At 35.2% G+C, this 22,414-nt stretch overlaps 1 protein-coding gene across 1 annotated transcript in view; it reads right to left on the bottom strand.

Moving 5' to 3' along the window:
- Window positions 1-9,396: 9,396 nt before the first annotated feature.
- The window catches only part of LOC115410479 (testican-2), a 190,633-nt gene continuing 177,615 nt past the window's right edge, over window positions 9,397-22,414 (bottom strand). The window contains 2 exon segments of the mRNA XM_030122132.1: window positions 9,397-10,515; window positions 15,497-15,634. Coding sequence (XP_029977992.1) covers window positions 10,370-10,515; window positions 15,497-15,634 — 284 coding nt within the window. The 3' untranslated portion in view covers window positions 9,397-10,369.

Here is a 22,414-nt window from a genome sequence, read left to right as displayed (position 1 = left end):
CATATCAGCCAACACAGTGGACACTCATGCATCATCCCATACACTGACATTCCTGTAACTTTCCTTTCTTTTAACTAAATCAATTACTAATTGTTGTTAGACTGTAATTAACAGAGGTTTTTTTTTCTTTCTTTTTTTCAACAAAAAAGTTTTTTTTTTTCTTTTGCATATTATCTGAGTGAGTAGTAACTAGTATTATAGTATGTTCAAATGTGGGAAAACATCAGATTAGCAACATTAACCTCCTGAGACCAGGAAAGTGAAACTTTTTGCTTTTTTTCCATTAAACAATTGTCTTGATTGGAAACTACATAATACAACTGTTTTTTTTCCCCTTTTGTTTGTTTTTTTTTCCCGGGACATTTTTTAAAAAAATTATTTGATTGATTTATTTTTTTTTAATGGGATGTCCTTTACAATGGACAGCATTTTTTAAGTAAAACTGTCAAACTTTTATCCCCTACAGAGGACAAAAATGTATTGCTGGGTCTCAGGAGGTTAAAAATGCTTTTATTTAATAGTTTTCACACAGTATGTCAGTAAATACATGTTTCTGAGCTTCAAAAATTAAACAAACGGTGTCCAGCTGAGTGGATGTTTTTGTAACTCCATGAAAAATAGGTTCATAAAAAAACAAAACAAAACAGAAAAATCAATTACATTGTTTCTTTCATGCCTAAAGAAGAATAAAAACACTCAGGAAAAAAAATCTTGATTAAGGTTCTCATAATTCGTGCATGAAAGGGTTAAAGCATTTTGAACTTTTTTTTTTAAATTATGATTATGATATACAATTTCACTAATAAAATAAAAAAAAAAAATTGATTAAAAATTATATTTCAGAATTTGTGTGGTTAAAATGTGTATTTACATTCTTATCTGTCTTATTTCAATAGGGTAGGTTAAACTGGAATTCAACTTTTTCACCTTTTTCCACCAACCTTTCATACCTATACCTTCAGAAGTCATAATCAAACTGCACCTGTGTAGAAGAAACGCTACCATTTCACCATTAAACTCCATTTTTTTCATTTAGAGCAGTGTCGAGTGGAAAAAAACAACAACAGTGCTTCTAGCTTTTATCAGTTTGTCACTTTCTTTGACTATAAAAGTTGCTACGATATGACATTTAAGGTCAATAATAACCCTGTAATAGTCTAGAGAGCACCCATTTTAATTCAATAGGATGATTTATGTGCGTACTGGAGCACATTATATATCACACACCTATACAAACGCACACATCATAGTGTCATTGTCATTTAAGTGAACAGTTTCTGTACTTATTTAACACCTGGTATAGGTCTATTACAAACCATATTTTGCACAGTGACTTTACAGATTTGCTTCCCCATATGCCACGCAGCTGTGTTGTCTTACACATTATGGTCATCCAGTAATGTCCTTTAACGTCACCCTGCTGTAATTTGTTTTACTAGCATGAGGTGGCAGCTGAGCACCAAAATCCCCCTGTAAATAATCCCATCTGCTTGTGTGAAACCTAACAGAGAGGAGACTGTGCAGCTTTGAGCCTCCTCTGATTTTTAATTTTTAATTTTTTTTAGTCCGCTGCAGGTTCACTGATTATGATGCAGCCACATTAAACCTCCTTAAACTCATTTTGATGCTGTTTAAAGCCGAGGCTGTAAATAAACTGCAGTAATCAGTGATTCACATGTAAGATGGGGGAAGTTAAGGTCATGGGAACAAAGTTAGCACACAAATTTAGATGTTTGCGCGTTCATCTGATGTTGTTTTTTTCTTTTTCTTTTTTTTTTTTAAATGAGCAGAGTAATCCATTTAAGGTAGGTTGAGGTGTTAGGCAGCGTGAAAACAAGGTCAGTTTGTAACGATGGTAAATCAAGATGCTGTGGGAGTCAAACAGGAGAAGAAGCATAATTATAATTATAACAAAGCCTAACATGTCTCTACTGAAAAACAAATAAGCAACATAAGCCCAAGAAGATCCCATAAAAGTATACAAGAGTAGAGGATTTCTGGCCAAAGGAGACTTTATTTATACATATAATTAGTGTTATGAACAATCAAAATAGCAACAGAAGTAACATGAGTAATAGTATAGTGAGTTTTCATAATAAAAGCCTGTTTCTGGTAGGTTTTACTGGAGGTAAATGCACATATTCTACATATTGAGGGTCTGAATCCACTGTATCCTCTACCCCCAAGGGTACTTGGAAAAAGCTCAGGGGGTACATGAAATGTTTTTGGAAAAATACATTAAATAAGTCATCATGTACTGAATACAAAATAAACAATGAGAATTAAAGCTGAGACATAAAACATAATAAATATAATAAATACATAATTTTATTGTCTATCATCTTGTTTAGGCATTGGTAACATTTTATGAACCTTTCTATTTTATATTATGCAAAATAAGTTTATTTGAGTAGCCAAGTAATTATTTTTTGTTGATGAAAGGTTCATTTATTAATTACTGACCATTTTATTTATTTTCTTTATCAATCAATGAAGGCACTTTTCAATTAAATTTTGCACAACAAATTTGCTTAAAAACGTGCTTCTTTTTATATATTACAGTTAAATATATGTTGTTTGTTTACAAAGTTTTGAAAATATAACAGACGCCTTTGACACAGGAACACAAACACATTTTGCCTTATTTCTTTCAGTTAAAAATGCTTAAGACTGAAGATGAATGTTATATTCTGCACATTCTTCTGGTGACTGCCAGAAAAATGATCACTATCAACTGGATGAAGCTTCACCCCCCCACGACTGTTCAATGGTTACAAAAAGTCAAATGTGTATATGATGGGGTGTTTAACAGCCTAGTTACAACTAAAACTCCCTAGTTCTAAAAGGAGATGGGCTTTAGTTGTTGATTATCTCAGTTAAGGTTTTTTTTTTCTCTTTCTCTTCCCATTGATGTAATCTAAGGTGTAAATATATATATATATAATTGTATATGTACATATAGGTTTCATCATACCTGTAATATGTATGTCTAAGCGTGGACAATATAGGAGTATATATGATAGGAATGTACATTTATACATTTATCTTTACACTGTAATCCTGAAAAAATGTACATTCATACCGACGTGATATCATGAATTGCGTACAGATAACACACCACTTTTAATTGGCGTGTTATCTGTATGAAGGCTGCATTTTGTTTTTGTTTTTTCTCTTATTATTGTATGATTAAATCTCATACATACATTTATATAAGGCGAAAGCTACTCTCAAGGCAATCTTGTTCTGTACTGTTAAGTATCTGTCTTTTGTTGATAATGGCAATAAAGTTAAAAAATAAATAAATAAATAAAAATGCTGAAACGAGCATGACAGCAGCAAAAAAAAAATGATAGTTTTGAGGTAGCTCTCAACCCACGAGTTATTAATAAAACATTGGCTACAAGCCCTTCTCGAGGTGATCTATCTGGAGTGGTCATCAGTCCGTATTAATAATAATAATAATAATAATAATAATAATAATAATAATAATAATAATAATAATAATAATAATAATAAGCTTAGAATATTGGAGATGTGGAAAAAGCTGCAGCAGATATTAAGAAACTGTCGTCATGACTTTTGAGATTCTCATCTATGAGTTTGTAATCCTGATTAATACAGTTATTTTGATTTTTACTTTGTCAGACTCTCATTACCTGACTGTGTGTCCAAAAAGGAGGGGAATTAGGGTGTGTGTGTGTGTGTGTGTGTGTGTGTGTGTGGGGGGGGGGGGGGGGCAGGCAGAGGAGTGTGTTCTGTGTGTAATGCAGGTGTAGTGTGCATGTTTTGTTGTGCAGTGTTGAAGTTGTTTGTTTATTTATTTATTTACTGAAAATGAAAATCAACAAAAAGTCAATTACATAAAAAAAGAATCTTTTTCAGGGGGTATTCCACTGTAAAAAGTTTAAGAACCACTGCTCTACATTTACATCTATGTTACGAACTCAGGTCTGCTCCTGTTCAGAGTGTGACAGCATGAGGAGGATGAGTAAAGAGAAACTTATCTTTCTGAGTTTCCACCTGGGAAGGAGACCATCACATCCACGCAGATAAAAATATCAGTCAGTCCTTGTCATAGCTGCTCCGTTTTTCCTCCTCTGTACAAGACTTTAGGCTGAACGGTGTTTTTCTTCTCCCTCATTTTGTTCGTTTGCCTCCTCATTCTGCTCAGGTATGACTCATTCTTGTTTTCCTGTTATTTCTGTCCTCTTTCACGTTCACTCTTCTTAGCCAAAATGATTCACAATTAATTTACACTGTTATTCAAATTTGTTTTTTGCTCATCTGAAACATGGAAGTGATAAGAAAAAAACTCAGCGTTTCAGTTAATGGTACATTTCCAATTGTGATCACCTTCTCTTTATCTCATTAATTTGTTTAATTTCCCCACAGGCATATTAACAGAGGCAATTTTTTACTATCAAGCAGGATCACAGACAAAAATATTCCTGATTAAATACAGGAGAAACTTGTCTGTAATCTAACCTATTTCACCTCTGGTTAGTCATTTTTGTCCCTGAATAACTTAACCCAGTGGCAGTTCCCAAATAAATTTTTTTCTCTCTATTTAACCATTCTTAAGTGATTTATCACCATTTATCACAATATTATCCTATGTATTTGGCATTTTTTCAGTGAAACTCAGGTATTTTTCTATATCTAATTTACCGATTATGTACTTTAATCATCATGATGAGATTACATTTGAAGGATATTATATCAAAAACAGAGAAAACCTAAGAAAAAGTGACTTTTACAATAAAATATATCATGAACTGAATGTAAAAACAAGTGTCTCCAACTACTGTCATTTATCATATTCCATAGATTTTACTGGTGCATCAATGTTGTGGAAGATGATGGTATTTCCACGTTCACTACAGAGCCTTTGAACGTCCAAATGGGTCATATCCGATAACCATGAAAAGACGACAAACTGTATTTTACCTGAATTATTTTAACGTATTGATGAGATTAATGGGTCTAAAGTTATTAAATTGGTGGATATTTGAGTCTTTATGGGTTAATACTATTAAAAAAATATTTCACCGCATGAAGCTTGAAGGGAGAATTAAACGTACTAAACACTAGTACGCATGCATTTAAGGTTATAGATACAACAGTTAAACATTAAAGCATCTGTCGACTATGGAAAAGGATGTTAACCCTTTAGGCACCACAGTTTTGTTTTGTTTTTATTTTAATTTTTATATCAAGATTTCAAAAAGATGTTGCTTGTTGCAATATTGCGACTTTGGCACTTAAAATGTTAACAACAGACTGTGCCATAGCAGCCTGGTTATCATCGGGGGGTTCAGCACCGGACAGCTCCTCTGTAATCTGGGTTTTATCTGTGATTTCAGCACTGGACAGCGACACAACAGGTACACCATGAACGCCTTATCTCCTGGGCCAAACATCGACTCTTTACATCCCTATCAAAACAGCATTTCATCACTGTGTGGGTCACAGACAGGCTTTTCGTTGCCAATTCACAAGCACTGTTAACCCTTCAGGTGCCTGAATTTTTTTTGTTTTTTTTTTAAATATTCATTTATGATATCAACATTTCCAAAAGCTGTCTGTATTATTCAGTTATGTTGCTTGTTGCAATATTGTGACTTTGGCGCTGAAGGGATTAAAAACAGACTGATATCGTCAGTGGGTTCAGAACTGGACAGCTCCTCAGTAACCTGGACAGCATCAGTGATTTTTATCTATTTATTTTTTTAAATCAGTGATTTCAGCACTGGACAGCAACACAATAGACAGACCATGAACGCCTTATCCCTTGAGCTGAAACATCGACTCTTTACATCTCTATCAAAACAGCATTTCATCAGAGCGTGGGTCACAGACAGGCTGTGTTGCCAATTCACGAGCACTGTTAACTCTTTAGGTACCTGAGTTTTTTTTGTTTTTTGTTTTTATAAATATTCATTTATGATATCAACATTTCCAAAAGCTGTCTGTATTATTCAGTTATGTTGCTTGTTGCAATATTGTGACTTTGGTGCTGAAGGGGTTAAAAACAGACTGATATTGTCAGTGGGTTTGGAATTGGACAGCTCCTCGGTAACCTGGGCTGTATCAGTGATTTTTATTTATTTATTTTTTTAAATCAGTGATTTCAGCACTGGACAGTGACACAATAGATACACCATGAACGGCTTATCCCCTGGGCTGAAACATTGACTCTTTACATCCCTATCAAAACAGCATTTCATCAGAGTGTGGGTCACAGACAGGCGTTTTGTTGCCAATTCACAAGCAATGTTAACCCTTTAGGCACTGCATTTCTTTTTTTTATTATTATTTTTTTAATATTAAACTTTAATATCAAGGTTTCAAAAAGCTGTCTGTTTCGTTCACTTACATTACGTTGCTTGTTACAATATTATGACTTTACTGCTGAAGGGGTTAAAAACAGAATGATATCGTCAATGGGTTCAGAACTGGACAGCTCCTCGGTAACCTGGACCGCATCAGTGATTTTTATCTATTTATTTTTTTAAATCAGTGATTTCAACACTGGACAGCGACACAATAGATACACCATGAACGCCTTATCCCCTGGGCTGAAACATTAACTCTTTACATCCCTATCAAAACAGCATTTCATCAGAGTGTGGGTCACAGACAGGCGTTTTGTTGCCAATTCACAAGCAATGTTAACCCTTTAGGCACTGCATTTTTAAAAATTATTATTATTTTTTAATATTAAACTTTAATACCAAGATTTCAAAAAGCTGTTTGTTTCGTTTACTTACTTTACATTGCTTGTTACAATATTATGACTTGGGCGCTGAAAGGGTAAACAACAAACATGCCACTACAACATTGTGGCACTTTCATCAGTGGGTTCAGAACCGGACAGGTCCTCTGTGACTTTTTTTTTTAGGCACTAGTTTTTTTTTTTACCTTATTTTTTAATATTAAATTTTGATATCAAGATTTCAAAAAACTGTTTCATTCACTTATGTTGCTGGTCACAATTGTACAACTTTAGCGGTAAAAGAGTTAATCAGATTAAAGAACAGAATATGATTTGTGAACATGGGGTCACTTTGACTCAAGGTGAAAGATGGAGTCGATCTTGATACTAGACAGTGATAAGGTCAAGGAAAAAGGATGTTAATGTTTTATTTATTGATCTGTTTATTTATTCATTCTGTGCTGATTCGATAGGAATCGTTTACTTCTGTCTGACTAATCCTGTCTGATACTGATGTTAGGACCATCTGGGAAATTAATGTAATGATACAGAAATAAATGACATACATGTAGAAATAAAACAATAACAAATAGATGACATACATGTAGAAAAAAACTATAAGAAATAGATGACATACATGTAGAAATAAAACAATAAATAAATGAATAAACACACATAAAGAAATAAGTAAAGTCTAAAATGTCTTAATGAATGAATAATGTACAATATAACAATAGATAAAAACAATTACATGAAAGTATAAAACACTTGTATAAAGGAATGAATGTAGAATCATACTGATAGATAGATAGATAGATAGATAGATAGATAGATAGATAGATAGATAGATAGATAGATAGATAGATAGATAGATAGATAGATAGATAGATAGATAGATAGATAGATAGATAGATAGATGTAACAATATCTAATAAATACAAGAACATAGACACAAAACTAAAAAAACAAATAAAATGTAGAAATAATGAAATAACCGAATAAATGTAGAAACACGCAAGTAAATAAAAAGAAAGAATAAACAAATGTGGAAACAGACATAAATATTTAAATACATTTAGAAATAAATAAATAAATGAACATAGGAATAAACTAATGAATAATCTGGCCACCAACTAAGATAAATAAATAAATGTAGAAATAATTCAATAGACAAATGTCTAAATCAATGAATGAATAAAGGTAGAAACCTTTGGTCATGGAGAAATGAAAGATTACAGAAACAGACACAAATAAATAATAAAAAAGCAGATAAACAAGCATATAAATAAATATTAATAAGATGATCTTCTTCAGTACCAAATTGTATTAATTGTATTTTTACTTATGCCAGTTTTAATTCTCAATTCCCACTGATATTCATAAACATTATTTATTCATTTATTGACATTCATAGATATATTTATATGCATGTAGATGTGTGTATTTGTCTGGATATGAACTCTAATTGACCTTTTTATCCTATATTTGTACATTTACTTAAGTTATGAAGGTAAATCTTACTTTTCTTTTTCTCATTTAACCCTCCAGTATCCAGGTTCACTTTTTAGGCACACTTTGCACTTCGTGTTAAAAAACTTCATATTATTTTTCACAATTTAAATAAGATTAGAATTCAAAAGTTGTTCATTTTTGCATGATCTTTAAAATTCTGGCCACCAACTAAAATGTGCACATTGTAAACAAAAGAAAATTACCAGACTAGCATCTGTCTCCCAAGTGTGCCTAAAACGCACTATTTCTTCCATTAGAACCACTGTTTTTGATCTGAAAGCCATTAAGGCATAAATCCTGCTTTTACTGATATCTGGGCTTCATTTGAGAGGTGAGGGTCTAAATTAATTTATTAATGTTGTTAATGTTGCTGTTAATCATTGACATATGCCAGGCTGCAAAAATCAAATAAAATGTAATCCACTTTTAATGTAGTATTTTGGGAAAAAAAATCATATTTTGTGTTTTTTGCATAAAAAATGTAGTGACATCATAATAAAAAGAGATTGTTTAAAGGGTTAAAAAAATGTCAAATGAATGATTATTTGATATGTATGATTAGGGTTGATCTTGATTTACAAAAATAAAATGAAATTACAAAAAAAAAATCAATATGTAATATTTAATAGTTTGATTTATAGGTGTGCATTTTATGCACACTTGGTGACAGATGCTAGTATTTTTGAACATTTGACCTAGCGCCAAAAATAATAATGCAAATTAACCAATGTTGGAGTTAATCATTGACATATGCCAGGATGAAAAAATCAAATATGTAATCCACTTTTTACATATAATATTGAAAAAAAAAATTTTTTTTGTGTTTTTTGCATCCAAAAAAAATGTTTTTTTTTTTTACATTACAAACACAGCATTTAAAGGGGTAAAAAATGTGACAATTATTGAGTATTTGGTATTTTTATTTATGGCTCAAGTTGATGAAATAGAAAAAAGTGTAAAAGAATTAAAAACAAACTGTATGAAAATTTTTTTGCACAAGTGTGCGAAAAACGCACACTTGGTGCTTAATTAGGGCCTTGCTGGATGGGATACCGGAGGGTTAATACCATGTTTTGTGTTGTTATAATCTTTAAGTGTATGTAGCCCTGTCATCGTATGTAATAATATTAAAACAACAACAACAAAAAAAAAACATGAAAAACACACCGCTTTGGCCCCGGTGCCTTTATTAGTAAAGTGCTCAGCCTAGAAGTACATTCTTATTTACTAACATGCAATACTAAAAACAACCAAATGCCTGGCCTATTTATTAATATAGCATGAATGAAGACATGGCAACAACTTTCTCATTAAAAAAAAAAAAAATTACAAGGGGAATTCAAGTATACACACATAACTTCAAGTAATGCACACATTAATTTATAAACACAAAATACAGCTTTTTTTCAAGTTGCAAACAAAATAAATGTCATCGTGGCACATTCTTTGACATGATTAGAGGAGGAGAGAGGGCGGGACGTGTTTTCCAGGTGTTTAGTACATTCGATAAAAGGAAAATGTACAGTACAGTACAGTACGCATTGTGTCTATCCACTTAACCGATAATGTGTGTGAGAGTTAAAAACTGCTATGTTACACCTTTTTCATAAAGGTAGTTCGAACAGGACTGATAGGAATCCTCTAAACTTGCCTCATGGATCATTTACACTGGGTTTATGTACAGAATCAGCATTGAAATACATAACCACATTGCACTGAACTGTTTTGAAGTCAGATCTCTATTCATTCCAGTGGGACGGCGGCTCTAATACTCAAGCAATTGTTCACGATACAAAATTACCAGTAATCGCTATATGCATAGATGGTGTTTGGACACGTGTTTTGATGGACTGTAGCTACCTACGGCGCAGTAGTCGGTGTGTTGGCGAAAACAAAAAGCCCTGTTGATCAAAAAACAGAGAAGAGAATGAAGCAACACACATATCTAAGACAAAAACTGGTCATCATGTCATTACTGGACCTGCTCGAGTCACCAAAACACCAGCAGGATGATACACAACTCCTCCAAGCCTCCAAAAGCCTCCTCCCAGAATCATTAGCTGTCAGGAGAGAGCCGTCCCTGTAGGTTTTTTAGACCGGCAGCTGTGACTCAGCTCCCCGTGTAGGGTTTGAACCGTCCTACCAAATGTACCCTCCGTCATCCACCTCACCCTCCTCCTCTTCCTCCTCTTCCGCCTCCTCCCCGGTGTCCTCCGCCTCCTTCTCCTCCTCGTCCTCCCATCCCACGCCGCTGCCAAAGTCTCCGGAGTATCCCGCAACTTCATCTACAAAAGAAAAAGAAGAAATATAAATGGAAATAAGTGGATAAGAGGAGGGTTGATGAGGGTGAAAATGTCTGACTTTAATTTTTTTTATGCAGAATCAACAGCTTAAACAATCATCTAAACCACAGGTGTCAAACATGCGGCCCAGGGGCCAAACCTGGCCTGCCAAAGGGTTCAATTCGGCCCGTGGGATGAAGGATGTTAAAAATAATTTTAGGTCAGTTAAGTCTAAAGTGGATCAGACCAGTAAAATACTATCATAATAAACTATAAATAATGAAAACTGCAAATTTGTCTCTTTATTTTAGTGTAAAAAATGTAAAATTACACAAAAATGTTTACATTTACAGACTAGTCTTTTACAAAAAAAAAAAAAAAGTGAATATCTGAAATGTCTTAAGAGAAGTATGTGGAATTTTAATGATGTTCTCCCTGTTATTTAATGTTTGGTGTATTTGTAGATCCACTGTGATCTCTAAGTTGTGATTCATGTGTATAAATGATAAACTAAGGTGTAATATTGTTAACATTGCACTTAGTTAACTAAAGAATTTTCAGGTTGTTCATATTTGTTCATGTTATGTTCAAGTACAATTCATAGATGTAAACGTTTTAATTACGGAATTTTAAGTGTATTTTTGTGTGTATTGTAGGATATTTAAACATATTTAAGTGTATTTTTGTGTGTGTTATAGAATATTTAAGCATATTTAAGTGTATTTTTGCGTGTATTGTAGAATATTTAAGCACATTTAAGTGTATTTTTGTGTGTATTGTAGGATATTTAAGCATATTTAAGTGTATTTTTGTGTGTATTATAGAATATTTAAGCATATTTAAATGTATTTTTGCGTGTATTGTAGAATATTTAAGCACATTTAAGTGTATTTTTGTGTGTAGTGTAGGATATTTGAACATATTTAAGTGTATTTTTGCATGTATTATGGAATATTTAAGCATATTTAAATGTATTTTTGTGTGTAGTGTAGGATATTTGAACATATTTAAGTGTATTTTTTATTTTATGTAATTTACTTTTTCACTCAAAAGTTCTTATCCTATTGTTTATATTATTTTACTGGTTCAGCCCATTTTAGATCATATTTGGCTGGATGTGGCCCCTGAACTAAAATGAGTCTGACACCCCTGATCTAAACAATGCACTTTTCTTTGTGTACAATGGTGGAAATAATTTTTTGGACACCCCATGCATCTGTGAAATACTGTATATCCTCTTGAGAACCAGCAATACATACACAAAAACTGCACAAATAGTGTGAGACCAAATACTAAACAGAACAACAGTGCAAGAGACAAGACAAGTTTAAAAAAAAAACAAAAACAAGTGGTGCCAGGTACAACAAACTCCACCACTTATTGTAACTTATTTTGGCATCGATCCAGCTGATGTCATCATGTCTATGCGCGTGTCAATTGCCCCTATACATGTGCCAAGTTTGAAGTAAACTGAAACAAAATTGATGTTTTTATAGACATTTGAAATTTCAGCCATTATAACTAAATGGGAATTTAAATTTTTTTTTTAATTCATAAAAAATTTGAACTTTGACCTACTTTCCCCAAAATGTAATGACATCTATTCTGGGTTGCTGGCAATCTATAACCCCAATTTGGTATGAATTCAGCCAATAGTTTTGCTGCTACAGACATGTACAATTTTGCCCATTATAAGTAAATGGGGAAAAAAAAAAAAGATTTAAAAATTCATACAAAATTTGAACTTCGATCTACTTTCCCCAAAATGTAATCACATCTATTCTGGGTCACTGGTAATCTATTAATCCAATTTGGTGTGAATTCAACCAATAGTTGAACCAACAGAAAGAAAGAAAGAAAGAAAGACAGAAAGAAAGAAAGACAGAAAGAAAGAAAGACAGAAAGAAAGACAGAAAGAAAGAAAGAAAGAAAGAAAGAAAGAAAGAAAGAAAGAAAGAAAGTGAACCAAAAACAATATCCCTTGCACCTTTTCATGGTCATCAGATATGAGCCATTTGGACATTCAGAGGCTCAATAGTTACCGTAGAAACATTGTCATCTTCTACAACATTGATTCACCAGTAAAACCCATGGAGTTGGATCAATGACAGTGGATGGACACACTTGATTTATGTTCAGTTATTGATAGATTTGCTGAAAAAGTCACCTTTTCCTCAGTTTTCTCTGTGTTTCATATAATAATCAACTTCACTCTGAGCTTTAATGAACATCTACATGATTAGTAAATTAAATATAGGAAAATACCTGACTTTCACTGAAAAAAAAAAAATACAGAAGATAAAAATTACAATAAATGCTGATAAATCCCTTAAGGAAGGCTAAATATTGAGAGAAATTCATTTGGGAACTGCCACAAAAGTAACACTTGGTCCTTATGGGTTAAAAGAGATCAAGAAAACTGGAACCAATATTAATATCTAAAATATCACAGATCTCAACACAACACTTAGTTGAAATGCTGCAAAAGTTTTGTAATAATATTCATAGTTTTTGTCGCATGTACAACCTTTTATGGGTTAAAGAGTTAATGCAAACAAAGACATTAATCGACTAAAATTTACTTAGGGGGTCAAATGAGTGGCCATTTAAAAAAAAAAAAAAAAAGTCGTAAGAAATGCATAGAACTGTGTTGAAATAATGCTAATCCATGTGTGCACAGACTACTGATATTATTTGACAGTGGAAGCTATAGTTTCAGAAATATTGGATTTTGAATAGCACGTGTATGTGAAAACTTTTGCTGGTGGACGGACGTGACATTACCCATGATGCTCTGGTCAGTACCAGTACTTTATTAGTAATAAACTTATGTACTTACTATTGCTAATTCTCCTCTTATTCATAAATGTTAGTATTGTGGATCTAAAACAATAACAGCTGACACAAAAACACAAAATGTGGCAGTGGACGGATGTGACATGGTTGTTACAGATCCCATCATACTGATGCTCAGCAGCCATGTCACCGTTTCCACACATGATCCCTGTGCAAAAACTAGGATTAGAATTATTTATTGTATAGTTTATCATCATACTAAAGAGGAAATAACAATATAGAATTGTCATTTCTTTATAAAATGCTTATTATTAGAAAACTGTTGATTTAAAAAGTGACGTGTGACATTCTTAATGCATGTATTGGTGTAACATAAGCAGGATGGATCAGCACCATACTCCATATTGCAACCTGTAAAAATAAAACATGCGTTTGATGCAGCAAAAGCATTATTAAGTAGTGCGCCCGTAATGGCGGCTCCAAACTATGAGCGCCCTTTTAAATTAGAGGTGGACGCCAGTGCGCACGGGACAGGTGCTGTCCTATTTCAAGAGGATCACCGCGGTGTAGAACATCCTATCTCTTATTTCTCAAAGAAATTTAATAAACATCAATTAAATTACAGCACAATTGAAAAAGAAGCCCTGGCACTACTTCTTGCATTACAACAGTTCGAAGTGTATATTGGTTCTAGTTCTCAACCTGTACAGATATTTACAGACCACAATCCCTTAATATTCCTGTCACGCATGCGCAATGCAAACCAAAGACTGATGCGCTGGTCTTTACTTCTTCAAGACTTCAATTTACATATCTGTCATAAGAAAGGAGCAGATAATGTTATGGCAGATGCTTTGTCCAGATCCATGTTAACATAGATTGTTAAACCCACCATCCCATACAGAATTGGAATTTAACACAGTAGGGGAGTGTTAAATTCCTGGGGTGGGAGGTGTTAAGGGTTAGTATTTTTTTGTTGATTCTGTCATGGGCTGTGCCATTTGTTCTGTTGTATTTTTGTAGTTTTTTCTGTTCTCTTCCTTGTGGGTGTGTTCTGTTTCTGTTTTCCCTCCAACAGATAGCAGTTGAAGGAAGATGAGCTGCAGGTGTGCTGTTGTTCTGCTGGCAGCAGCTGATTGAGGATGAGCTGCAGGAGTGGTGTTGGTGCGCTGGCTGAGTCTGATTGGTGCTTTGGAGTTGAGCCGGGAGATTTAAAGGACAGATTTTCATTCCTCCCCGGACTCCTCTCATTCCATCCTCCCCTGTGTGCAGACCAGCCTTTCGTACATTTTTGTTGGAACTTTGTAGACCTTGTGATACAAGGAGGGAATCCTTTTCTTTAAGTTTTTGTTTGGTAAGACTGTTGTATTTTGGTTTCCTTCATTTTGTGTTTGTAGAATATGATTCCCTTACCTGATTTAATTTTTTCTTTTTTTTTGTAAATAAATATCTCATACTGCAGTTCCACGGTTGCTGGTCATTTTTGATAATTTGCTCCTGTTTGTTAAGGGACATGGAGGGAGGGGAGTCTCACTTCATGTTGCGTCTCGGCAACCCCTAGACCGAGCGTAACAGATATGTAGGATATAATCTTGTACGAAAAATTGGGGAATCTAAAAGAATAGAATATTTGTTTTTCAGGTAAATTCAGTTCAAATATAACTTGGCCATTTGTGGCATGAAAATATAGCATTAATTGTGATGAAATTGGACATTTTTGAGCTGAAAACATAGTTCATATGACCATCAACATGTTGCAACAAAACTGAAATCTTGTAAATTTGCAGAACTTGCATTTACCAACACAAAGTTCCTTTGGGGATTCACTTCTATTGATTTCTTATGCACAAAAACAGAAATAAGACCTGTAAGCAAATGTTAGCCGTAATACCGTAGTTTATTCCGTAATCCAACGACAATCCTAAATGATATCGATAATGGAACCTGAATTGTCAAGTTCTCATAAATTCCTATCCCTAATAAAGACCAACACTTGGATTTAATTTGTTTATCTTGGAATAAAACATATATTTGTTGATGCCAAAAAATGAACAGAAGTGAAGCTTAAATTAAGACCTAAAAACAGATGGCCGTGATGGTAGAAAAGGTAGAAACACACAAATAAGGAGATGTTTCACGCGGTGCACCCTGTGAGAAGCAGCTCTTTTGCCAAATGCCCCCATCTTACCGCAGTCAGGGTTGCCATGGATTCTGGTTCCCATCATCTCTCCCCCGTGCTGATCCACGCACCAGCACTCCCCCCGGCTCTGGTCGCACTGCACTTTCCTGTAGTAGCCGTCCTCATCGCAGCTGGGAATGTACATGCCTGCAAGCACACACGCACGCACACATTCACAACATCGCCGGCTACTTGTTAAATATTTATACCCTCGTGCCGATGCCTGAGATGAGTGCGGCATAAACGAGAATGCCAGCACGCCTTAGTAAAGCAGTGATAAGACTATCAGTCAGGAAAGAGAGGCAGATTTCTGGCAGAGACTATCACAGGGAGAGCTTCACTGTTTGTTTTACACTTGCATATGTTGCTGGATGTGAATTCTTACAGCATGTTGGTGTAGTGTGTTTCCGTATGCTGTGAGAGTGGCATGTAAAAGCGCTGTGACAGCCTCGGTGACAGAGCTCCACTGTTCCAGCCTCCCTCAGGACACTCCTGTCAAACCCGACTGCAACTTAGCATTCATTGTGAAGTGAAACTCTAACAAGCACCGAACCTCCCACACCTACCGCAAAAAACTAGAGGAAACACAACGCCGGAGACAAGTGTTGGAATGTATCTCTCTGGGTGCTGGAGCTGGAAAGCAGCTGAGCATGCTGGGTAAAAAGTGGACGGGTTTCCCATGGAGTCGTGGAGCCAAACAGGCCCGTTAGCTTCGCTCTCGCCCAAAGCCAGTGCTGCCCCTCTAATCCCCCGGCCTGATTAGGGCCTAATCCTGGCCGTGTGCTTGTGATCTCTTTAATGAGCCTCCTCCAGCTTCTCGCCTGCTGCTCCAGCCGCTGGGTTACATAAGTACAACCACGGACCTGGAGGGAATGTGGGGGCATGCGCTGTCCAGATAGTGGGCTAACAAGAGGGGGTGGCATGGCCTTGGAAGGATAAGGTCCTCTCCCAAAGGTGTTCCTGTGTCACTGGTCGCACTAGTATGAGCTCAGCATGACCACACCTGCTTCACTTCTTCTGTTTGGGCTGAAATGAAACACTTATCCCTGACTATATTCCATTGTCTTCATTAACCCATAAAGGCCCAAACAGCCACCAGCGACCAAAATCATCTACTGATGTAAACTGTTTAACCCTTTCATGCATGAATTATGAGAGCCTTAGTCAATATTATTTTTCTTGAGTGATTTTATTCCTCTTTAGGCATGAGAAAAACAATGCAATTTTTTTTTTTTTTTCTATGAACCTATTTTTCATGAAGTTACAAAAATGTCCACTCAGCTACAGGGGTTGGACAAAATAATGGAAACACCTTCACCTCAAGATGATAATGCCCCAATCCATACAGCTAGAATTGTTAAAGAATGGCATGAGGAACATTCTAATGAAGCTGAGCATCTCGTATGGCCGGCACAGTCCCCAGACCTCAACATTATTGAGCATTTATGGTCAGTTTTAGAGATTCAAGTAAGACGTCGATTTCTACCGCCATCGTCTCTAAAAGAGTTGGAGGGTATTCTAACTGAAGAATGGCTTAAAATTCCTTTGGAAACAATTCACAAGTTGTATGAATCAATACCTCGGAGAATTGAGGCTGTAATTGCCGCAAAAGGCGGACCTACACCATATTAAATTATATTTTGTTGATTTTTTAAGGTGTTTCCATTATTTTGTCCAACCCCTGTAGACACCATGCATTTAATTTTTGAAGTAAAGAAAAATATATATAAAAGCCATCATCAGAAAGTGATATACTGTCTGAAAACTATGAAATAAAAACATTTTAATGCCACTAGTCAGATCTTTTCTCACATTTTAACATACTCTAATTGTACTTATTACTCACTTCATGGAGATAATTTGCAAAAAAAACCCAAAAACCTTTTTGTTCAAGAAAATTGTTAATCACAGTCTAATAACAGTTAGCAATTGATTTACGCAAAAACATATTACTGCAGAGGAGGTTTATCAAGAACAGCAAAGTTATAGTAATGGTATGGATTGCAGTGTTTGTGATGGTGCATAATTGTCCACTGTGTTGGCTGATATGGAACTAAAACAGCAAAACTCACAAACATACAAGGGAACAGCTGGAGAATAGCTGTCCACTGTAGTGACCAGTATGCATGAAAGGGTTAAAACCTGGTGATCCACTAATGCTGCATTTCCACTGCATGGTAGTGGCTCGACTCGACTCGGCCTTTTTGCGTTTCCATTACGGAAAAGGACCTGGAATCTGGTATCCGGTACTAGTTTTTTGGTATCACCTCCGCTGAGGTTCCAAGCGATACTAAACCGTGACGTATAACACTGCAGACCGCTGATTGGTCACACAGTTTTCTCTGTGACCCGCTGTTATACAAAAAACAGATGTGGAAGTTTACAGGAAATATAGCGGTACATTAATCCACATGATAACAGCCCAAAACTACACCATGGTCGGTCGAGGAGGTTCAGTCTTTGGTGGCTGATGTAAAAATTCAGACGAGACAACACACAACGAGCGAGTTTATCAGCAACTCTGAGCAGACAACACGGAAATTACGCGTTGCATCACTATGACGTCCAGCTACTGTAAAGTCAGTAGTATCCTGTAATGGAAACAGTCTCTAGGAATACTGAGCCAAGCCGAGCTGGTTCCACATAGTGGAAACACAGCATAATTCTGTCAATCTGTGGTGGATCCCTTACCCATCACAACCTGGTGTTAGTAGTTTTTGTTATTTCATGAGTTTTTATTTCCTAACCTCTGTAGCCCGATCAGCCTGCCTGCGGGCCGAAAAAATTATATCAATATTCATCTACTGTAAAAATATAATAAATCAGGACAATGGATGTTTTTTTTTTTCAATTTTGCTCAAAGTTTAGACCCTAATGTTAATAAAAGTACATCAAAAGTGTATTTTAGTGCAAACTTTAATGTTCAAACATGATTTTTAATCTTTGCGGGGTGAAATATATGCTATTAAAAATCTCCGATGCGAACAGTTAATTTATGCATATCATCGTCAATCCAGCCGAAAAAAACAGGCGAGGATAAAAAAATTCTAATTTCTCTTTTAGTTTGTTACAGTTTCCTCAGACATAGTAATAGATACAATATTTTAGACAATGGGAATAGATTCTGTGAGGTCTCTAAATGTCCATAGACACCAAGAACATCCATATGAACCTTATTATTGTGAAGTAATTCTTCATTTACTTTGGGTATGTCTTTTTAGGTGTTTCTCCCCTGAAAATATGGTCAGGGTTAAACAGGTTAAGTTACAGTTAATAACTAGAAAAACACGCGGAGAGCGCAGACCTCCGCCAAGGCAGATCAGTCCCCCTCCCCCTGATCACCACCAAAATTTAATTATTTATTCCTTGTGCCAGAATCAACATTTCCTGAAAATGTCATGAAAATCTGTCCATAACTTTTTGAGTTATCTTGCTAACAGACAAACACACAAACCCCGATGAAAACATTACCTCCGTCGTTCCACTTGGCGGAGGTAATTACATCCCGTGGTTTAGTTTAACCCAGTGGTTCCCAACCTTTTTTGGCTCGTGACCCCATTTTAACATCACAAATTTCTGGTGACCCCAGACATTCAAAACGGAGACTTTTTTTTTTTTTTTGCTAAAATTAATTTGTTTTTGATCATGTAATAGTTTGCTATATTATGTTGCAAATAAACGTTAATTTTAGACAACATTTAGTCTATATAATGTATATTATTATGGACGGAGGCAGAAAAAGTGAGACTTTGATTTTCCTTGGTCAGGATATGTACAGTCAGTCCAGCTTGGATTTACAAGGCTGACAATTAATACTGAACAAACAAGAACTCAAACTATGAATTATGAAAGAGCTGCAGCATCTTTCTAGTGTCATTACTCAGAAATATTTCTGAAGATGGACCTATGGAGTTCAATTAATGAAGAATTCAGACCCAAGTATAGCATTTACAGTTTATGTAGACCACAGGGAAATGTTTTAATATGCATAATTCTATTTAAAAAAGCAAAATATCACTCCTTTAAGAAAAAGTAAATGCAATTTTAACAATATAATGCCTCAGCTTCTTATTCTTGTCACTCTACAGATCAAAGTGGATCTACAAAGGCACAAAACATTTAGTAACAGGCATCTGGAACTGAAAAATATAGCATTTCACTTTAAGATCAAAGCAACTTGCTAAGACTCAACTGAATATCAATGTGTCTGTGTAATTTTCACACTTTGCAGCTTCATCCTGTGGGCCAAAGTGAACACTTAGGAGGGCCAGTTTTAGCCTGTGAGCTATATGTTTGACCCCCCAGGTTTAGATATTTGTGCTGTTATAGGAGGTTCAGCGTCTCCCCTGAGATGGTAGATAGTTTACATTGTAGCTCTGTTAGCTTAGCTCTGTTTTAAGACTGAAAACGGTCACAGTAAAACCACAAATCACCTCTGTTTTCTGATCGTGCTGTCAGTAGCTGCACTAAAGATCTGTTTGGAATCGTTCAAACAAGGTCAGAACTGTCACAGTTTAGTCTGAAGCGTGGAGCCACAAACAGAGAACATAGCAACAATAACTTTACCTTCATGAGCCTCATAATCCAACTCACAAGTGCAGAAGAAACGCTGCCATTTCAGCTTCAAACTCCATTCTTTTCATTTAGAACTGTGTCCAGCGGAGAAAACAAGAACAGCGCTTCTACTTTTATCACTTTGTCACTTTCTTTGACTCTAAAAGTTGTTTCTTACACTTTTCATGTGCTGACAACACCTTAATCTTCATCTCTTCCTTCTGGGCTGATTTGAGGTGTTTATTACTGAGTATACTCCGTTTTCTTCACTAAAGTTTCTTCATTTGTTGTGTTGTTGTTTGGACAGACACACATATACTGCTGTTGATGGGGGCAGCAGCCAAATGTAATCCAGACACTTAAAAAACACACTAGTGTACACTATATTTAGAATATTTCTACTACTCTACCTTGCTGTCAGACAGCCCTTTTCCTACAGGGAAATGAGACCCTGAAATGCTCTTCAAAGCCTCAAGACTTCCTTGGGAAAAAAACAAAACCCAAAACATTTCACTTTACCTCAAAGAACAAAAGTTACTGGTCCGCTGCTGCTGTAATTGGTTAGTTTGTTGATCTTATTATGTGACATTGATGATTTTTACAATGCAAAGTCAGGGTTACATTTGTATATAGACAAACATATGTCTCCTCATAGTTGATATACAGTAATTGCTACAGTTTTAGGCTTTGTTGTGCTTTGTGCATCTTCACTCCACCCCCCCAAAGGGGAGGCAAGGGGTATTGTTTTTGGTTCGGTTTGTTTCTTTGTTTGATTTTTAGCACTCTAGCAACAAAACCATTGGTTGAATTAATACCAAATTTGGTTTATATGTTGCCAGTGACCCAGAATAAATATCATTACATTTTGGGAAAAATAGGTCACAGTTAAAAATTTTTTATGAATTTTTCAAAAAATGTTTTCCCCATTTACTTATAATGGCCGGAATTTCACATGTCTTTAGCAGCAAAACTGTTGGTTGAATTCATACCAAATTTGATTTATATATTACTAGTGACCCAGAATAGATCTGATTACATTTTGGGAAAAATACATCAAAGTTCAAAATCCTTATGAATTTTTTAAATGTTTTTTTTTTCCATTATTTACTTATAATGGGTGAAATTTCACATGTCTGTAGCAGCAAAACTATTGGTTGAATTCATACCAAGTTTGGTTTATACATTGCCAGTGACCCAGAATAGATCTCATTACATTTTGGGAACAGTAGGTCAAAGTTAGCATTTTTTATGAATTTTTCAAACCTTTTTTTTTCCCAATTTACTTATAATGGGCAAAATTTCAAATGCCTGTAGCAGCAAAACTATTGGTTTAATTCATACCAAACTGGGTTTATGTATTGCCAGCGACCTAAAATAGACCTGATTACATTTTGGGAAAAGTAGGTCAAAGTTCAAATTTTGTATGACTTTTTTAAAATCTTTTTTTTCCCCCCATTTACTTATAATGGGCAAAATTGTACATGTCTGTAGCAGCAAAAGTATTGGTTGAATTCATACCAAATTTAGTTTATATATTGCCATTGACTCAGAATAGATCTCATTACATTTTGGGAAAAGCAGGTCAAAGTTCAAATTTTTTATGAATTTTTTTTACAACCCCCCCCATTTCTTATAATGGGTGAAATTTCAAATGTCTATAAAAACATCAATTTTGTTTCAATTTACTTCAGACTTGCTACATATATAGAGGCTACTGATATGCTGACATCAGCACACGCATAGACATGATGACATCAGCTGGATCGATGCCAAAATACATGCGAGGGGCGGGGTTTGTTATGCCTGGCACCACTTGCTTTACAGTCTTTTTGCATTTCAAGTATTTGCTGCTAAACAGTGACAGCTGTAACAGTGACAATAAAGATTCTATTCTGTTCTATTCTATTCTATTCTATGTTATGACCTTGGGTCATAATTTGTCTATTTATATGAATAGGTATGTGTTTTCTGTTTAGTGTGTGTGTTCTCCCCTGTCCTGTAGGTGTGCTGTGCCCTTTTGTGTCTGTTTGTTTGCAGGTTGCTGATTGGTGGAGCATGATTGCCCGGCCCTTTAAAAATGGCCCTGGAGCTTCCGTCCTCGCTCACTCTTGCCTCCTGCCAGCTTCCAACCCTGTGTTCGTGTGTGTGACTGTCAGTCTTCGTGTGCTCCTGAACAATTCGATTGTTTGTATTTGTAAATAGTTTTTGTTAAATTGAACGCTTTTCAGGTAGGGGAGGTCGGCTCTTTTGTTTTCTCGTTTTCTCCTGTTTTTGGTTAGGAAGTTTAGGCAAGTTTGCTGTATTTTATTTCGTGCATTTATTTTGAGTAGGTAATTTAGTTTAAACTGTAAAGAAGATATTTTGTTTGTTGTT

This window comes from Sphaeramia orbicularis, chromosome 19, assembly GCF_902148855.1.
Source record: "Sphaeramia orbicularis chromosome 19, fSphaOr1.1, whole genome shotgun sequence".
Taxonomy (NCBI): Eukaryota; Metazoa; Chordata; class Actinopteri; order Kurtiformes; family Apogonidae; genus Sphaeramia; species Sphaeramia orbicularis.
The sequence above is the reverse complement of the archived record's forward strand: the minus strand, read 5'-3'. Positions and strand labels throughout refer to the sequence as shown.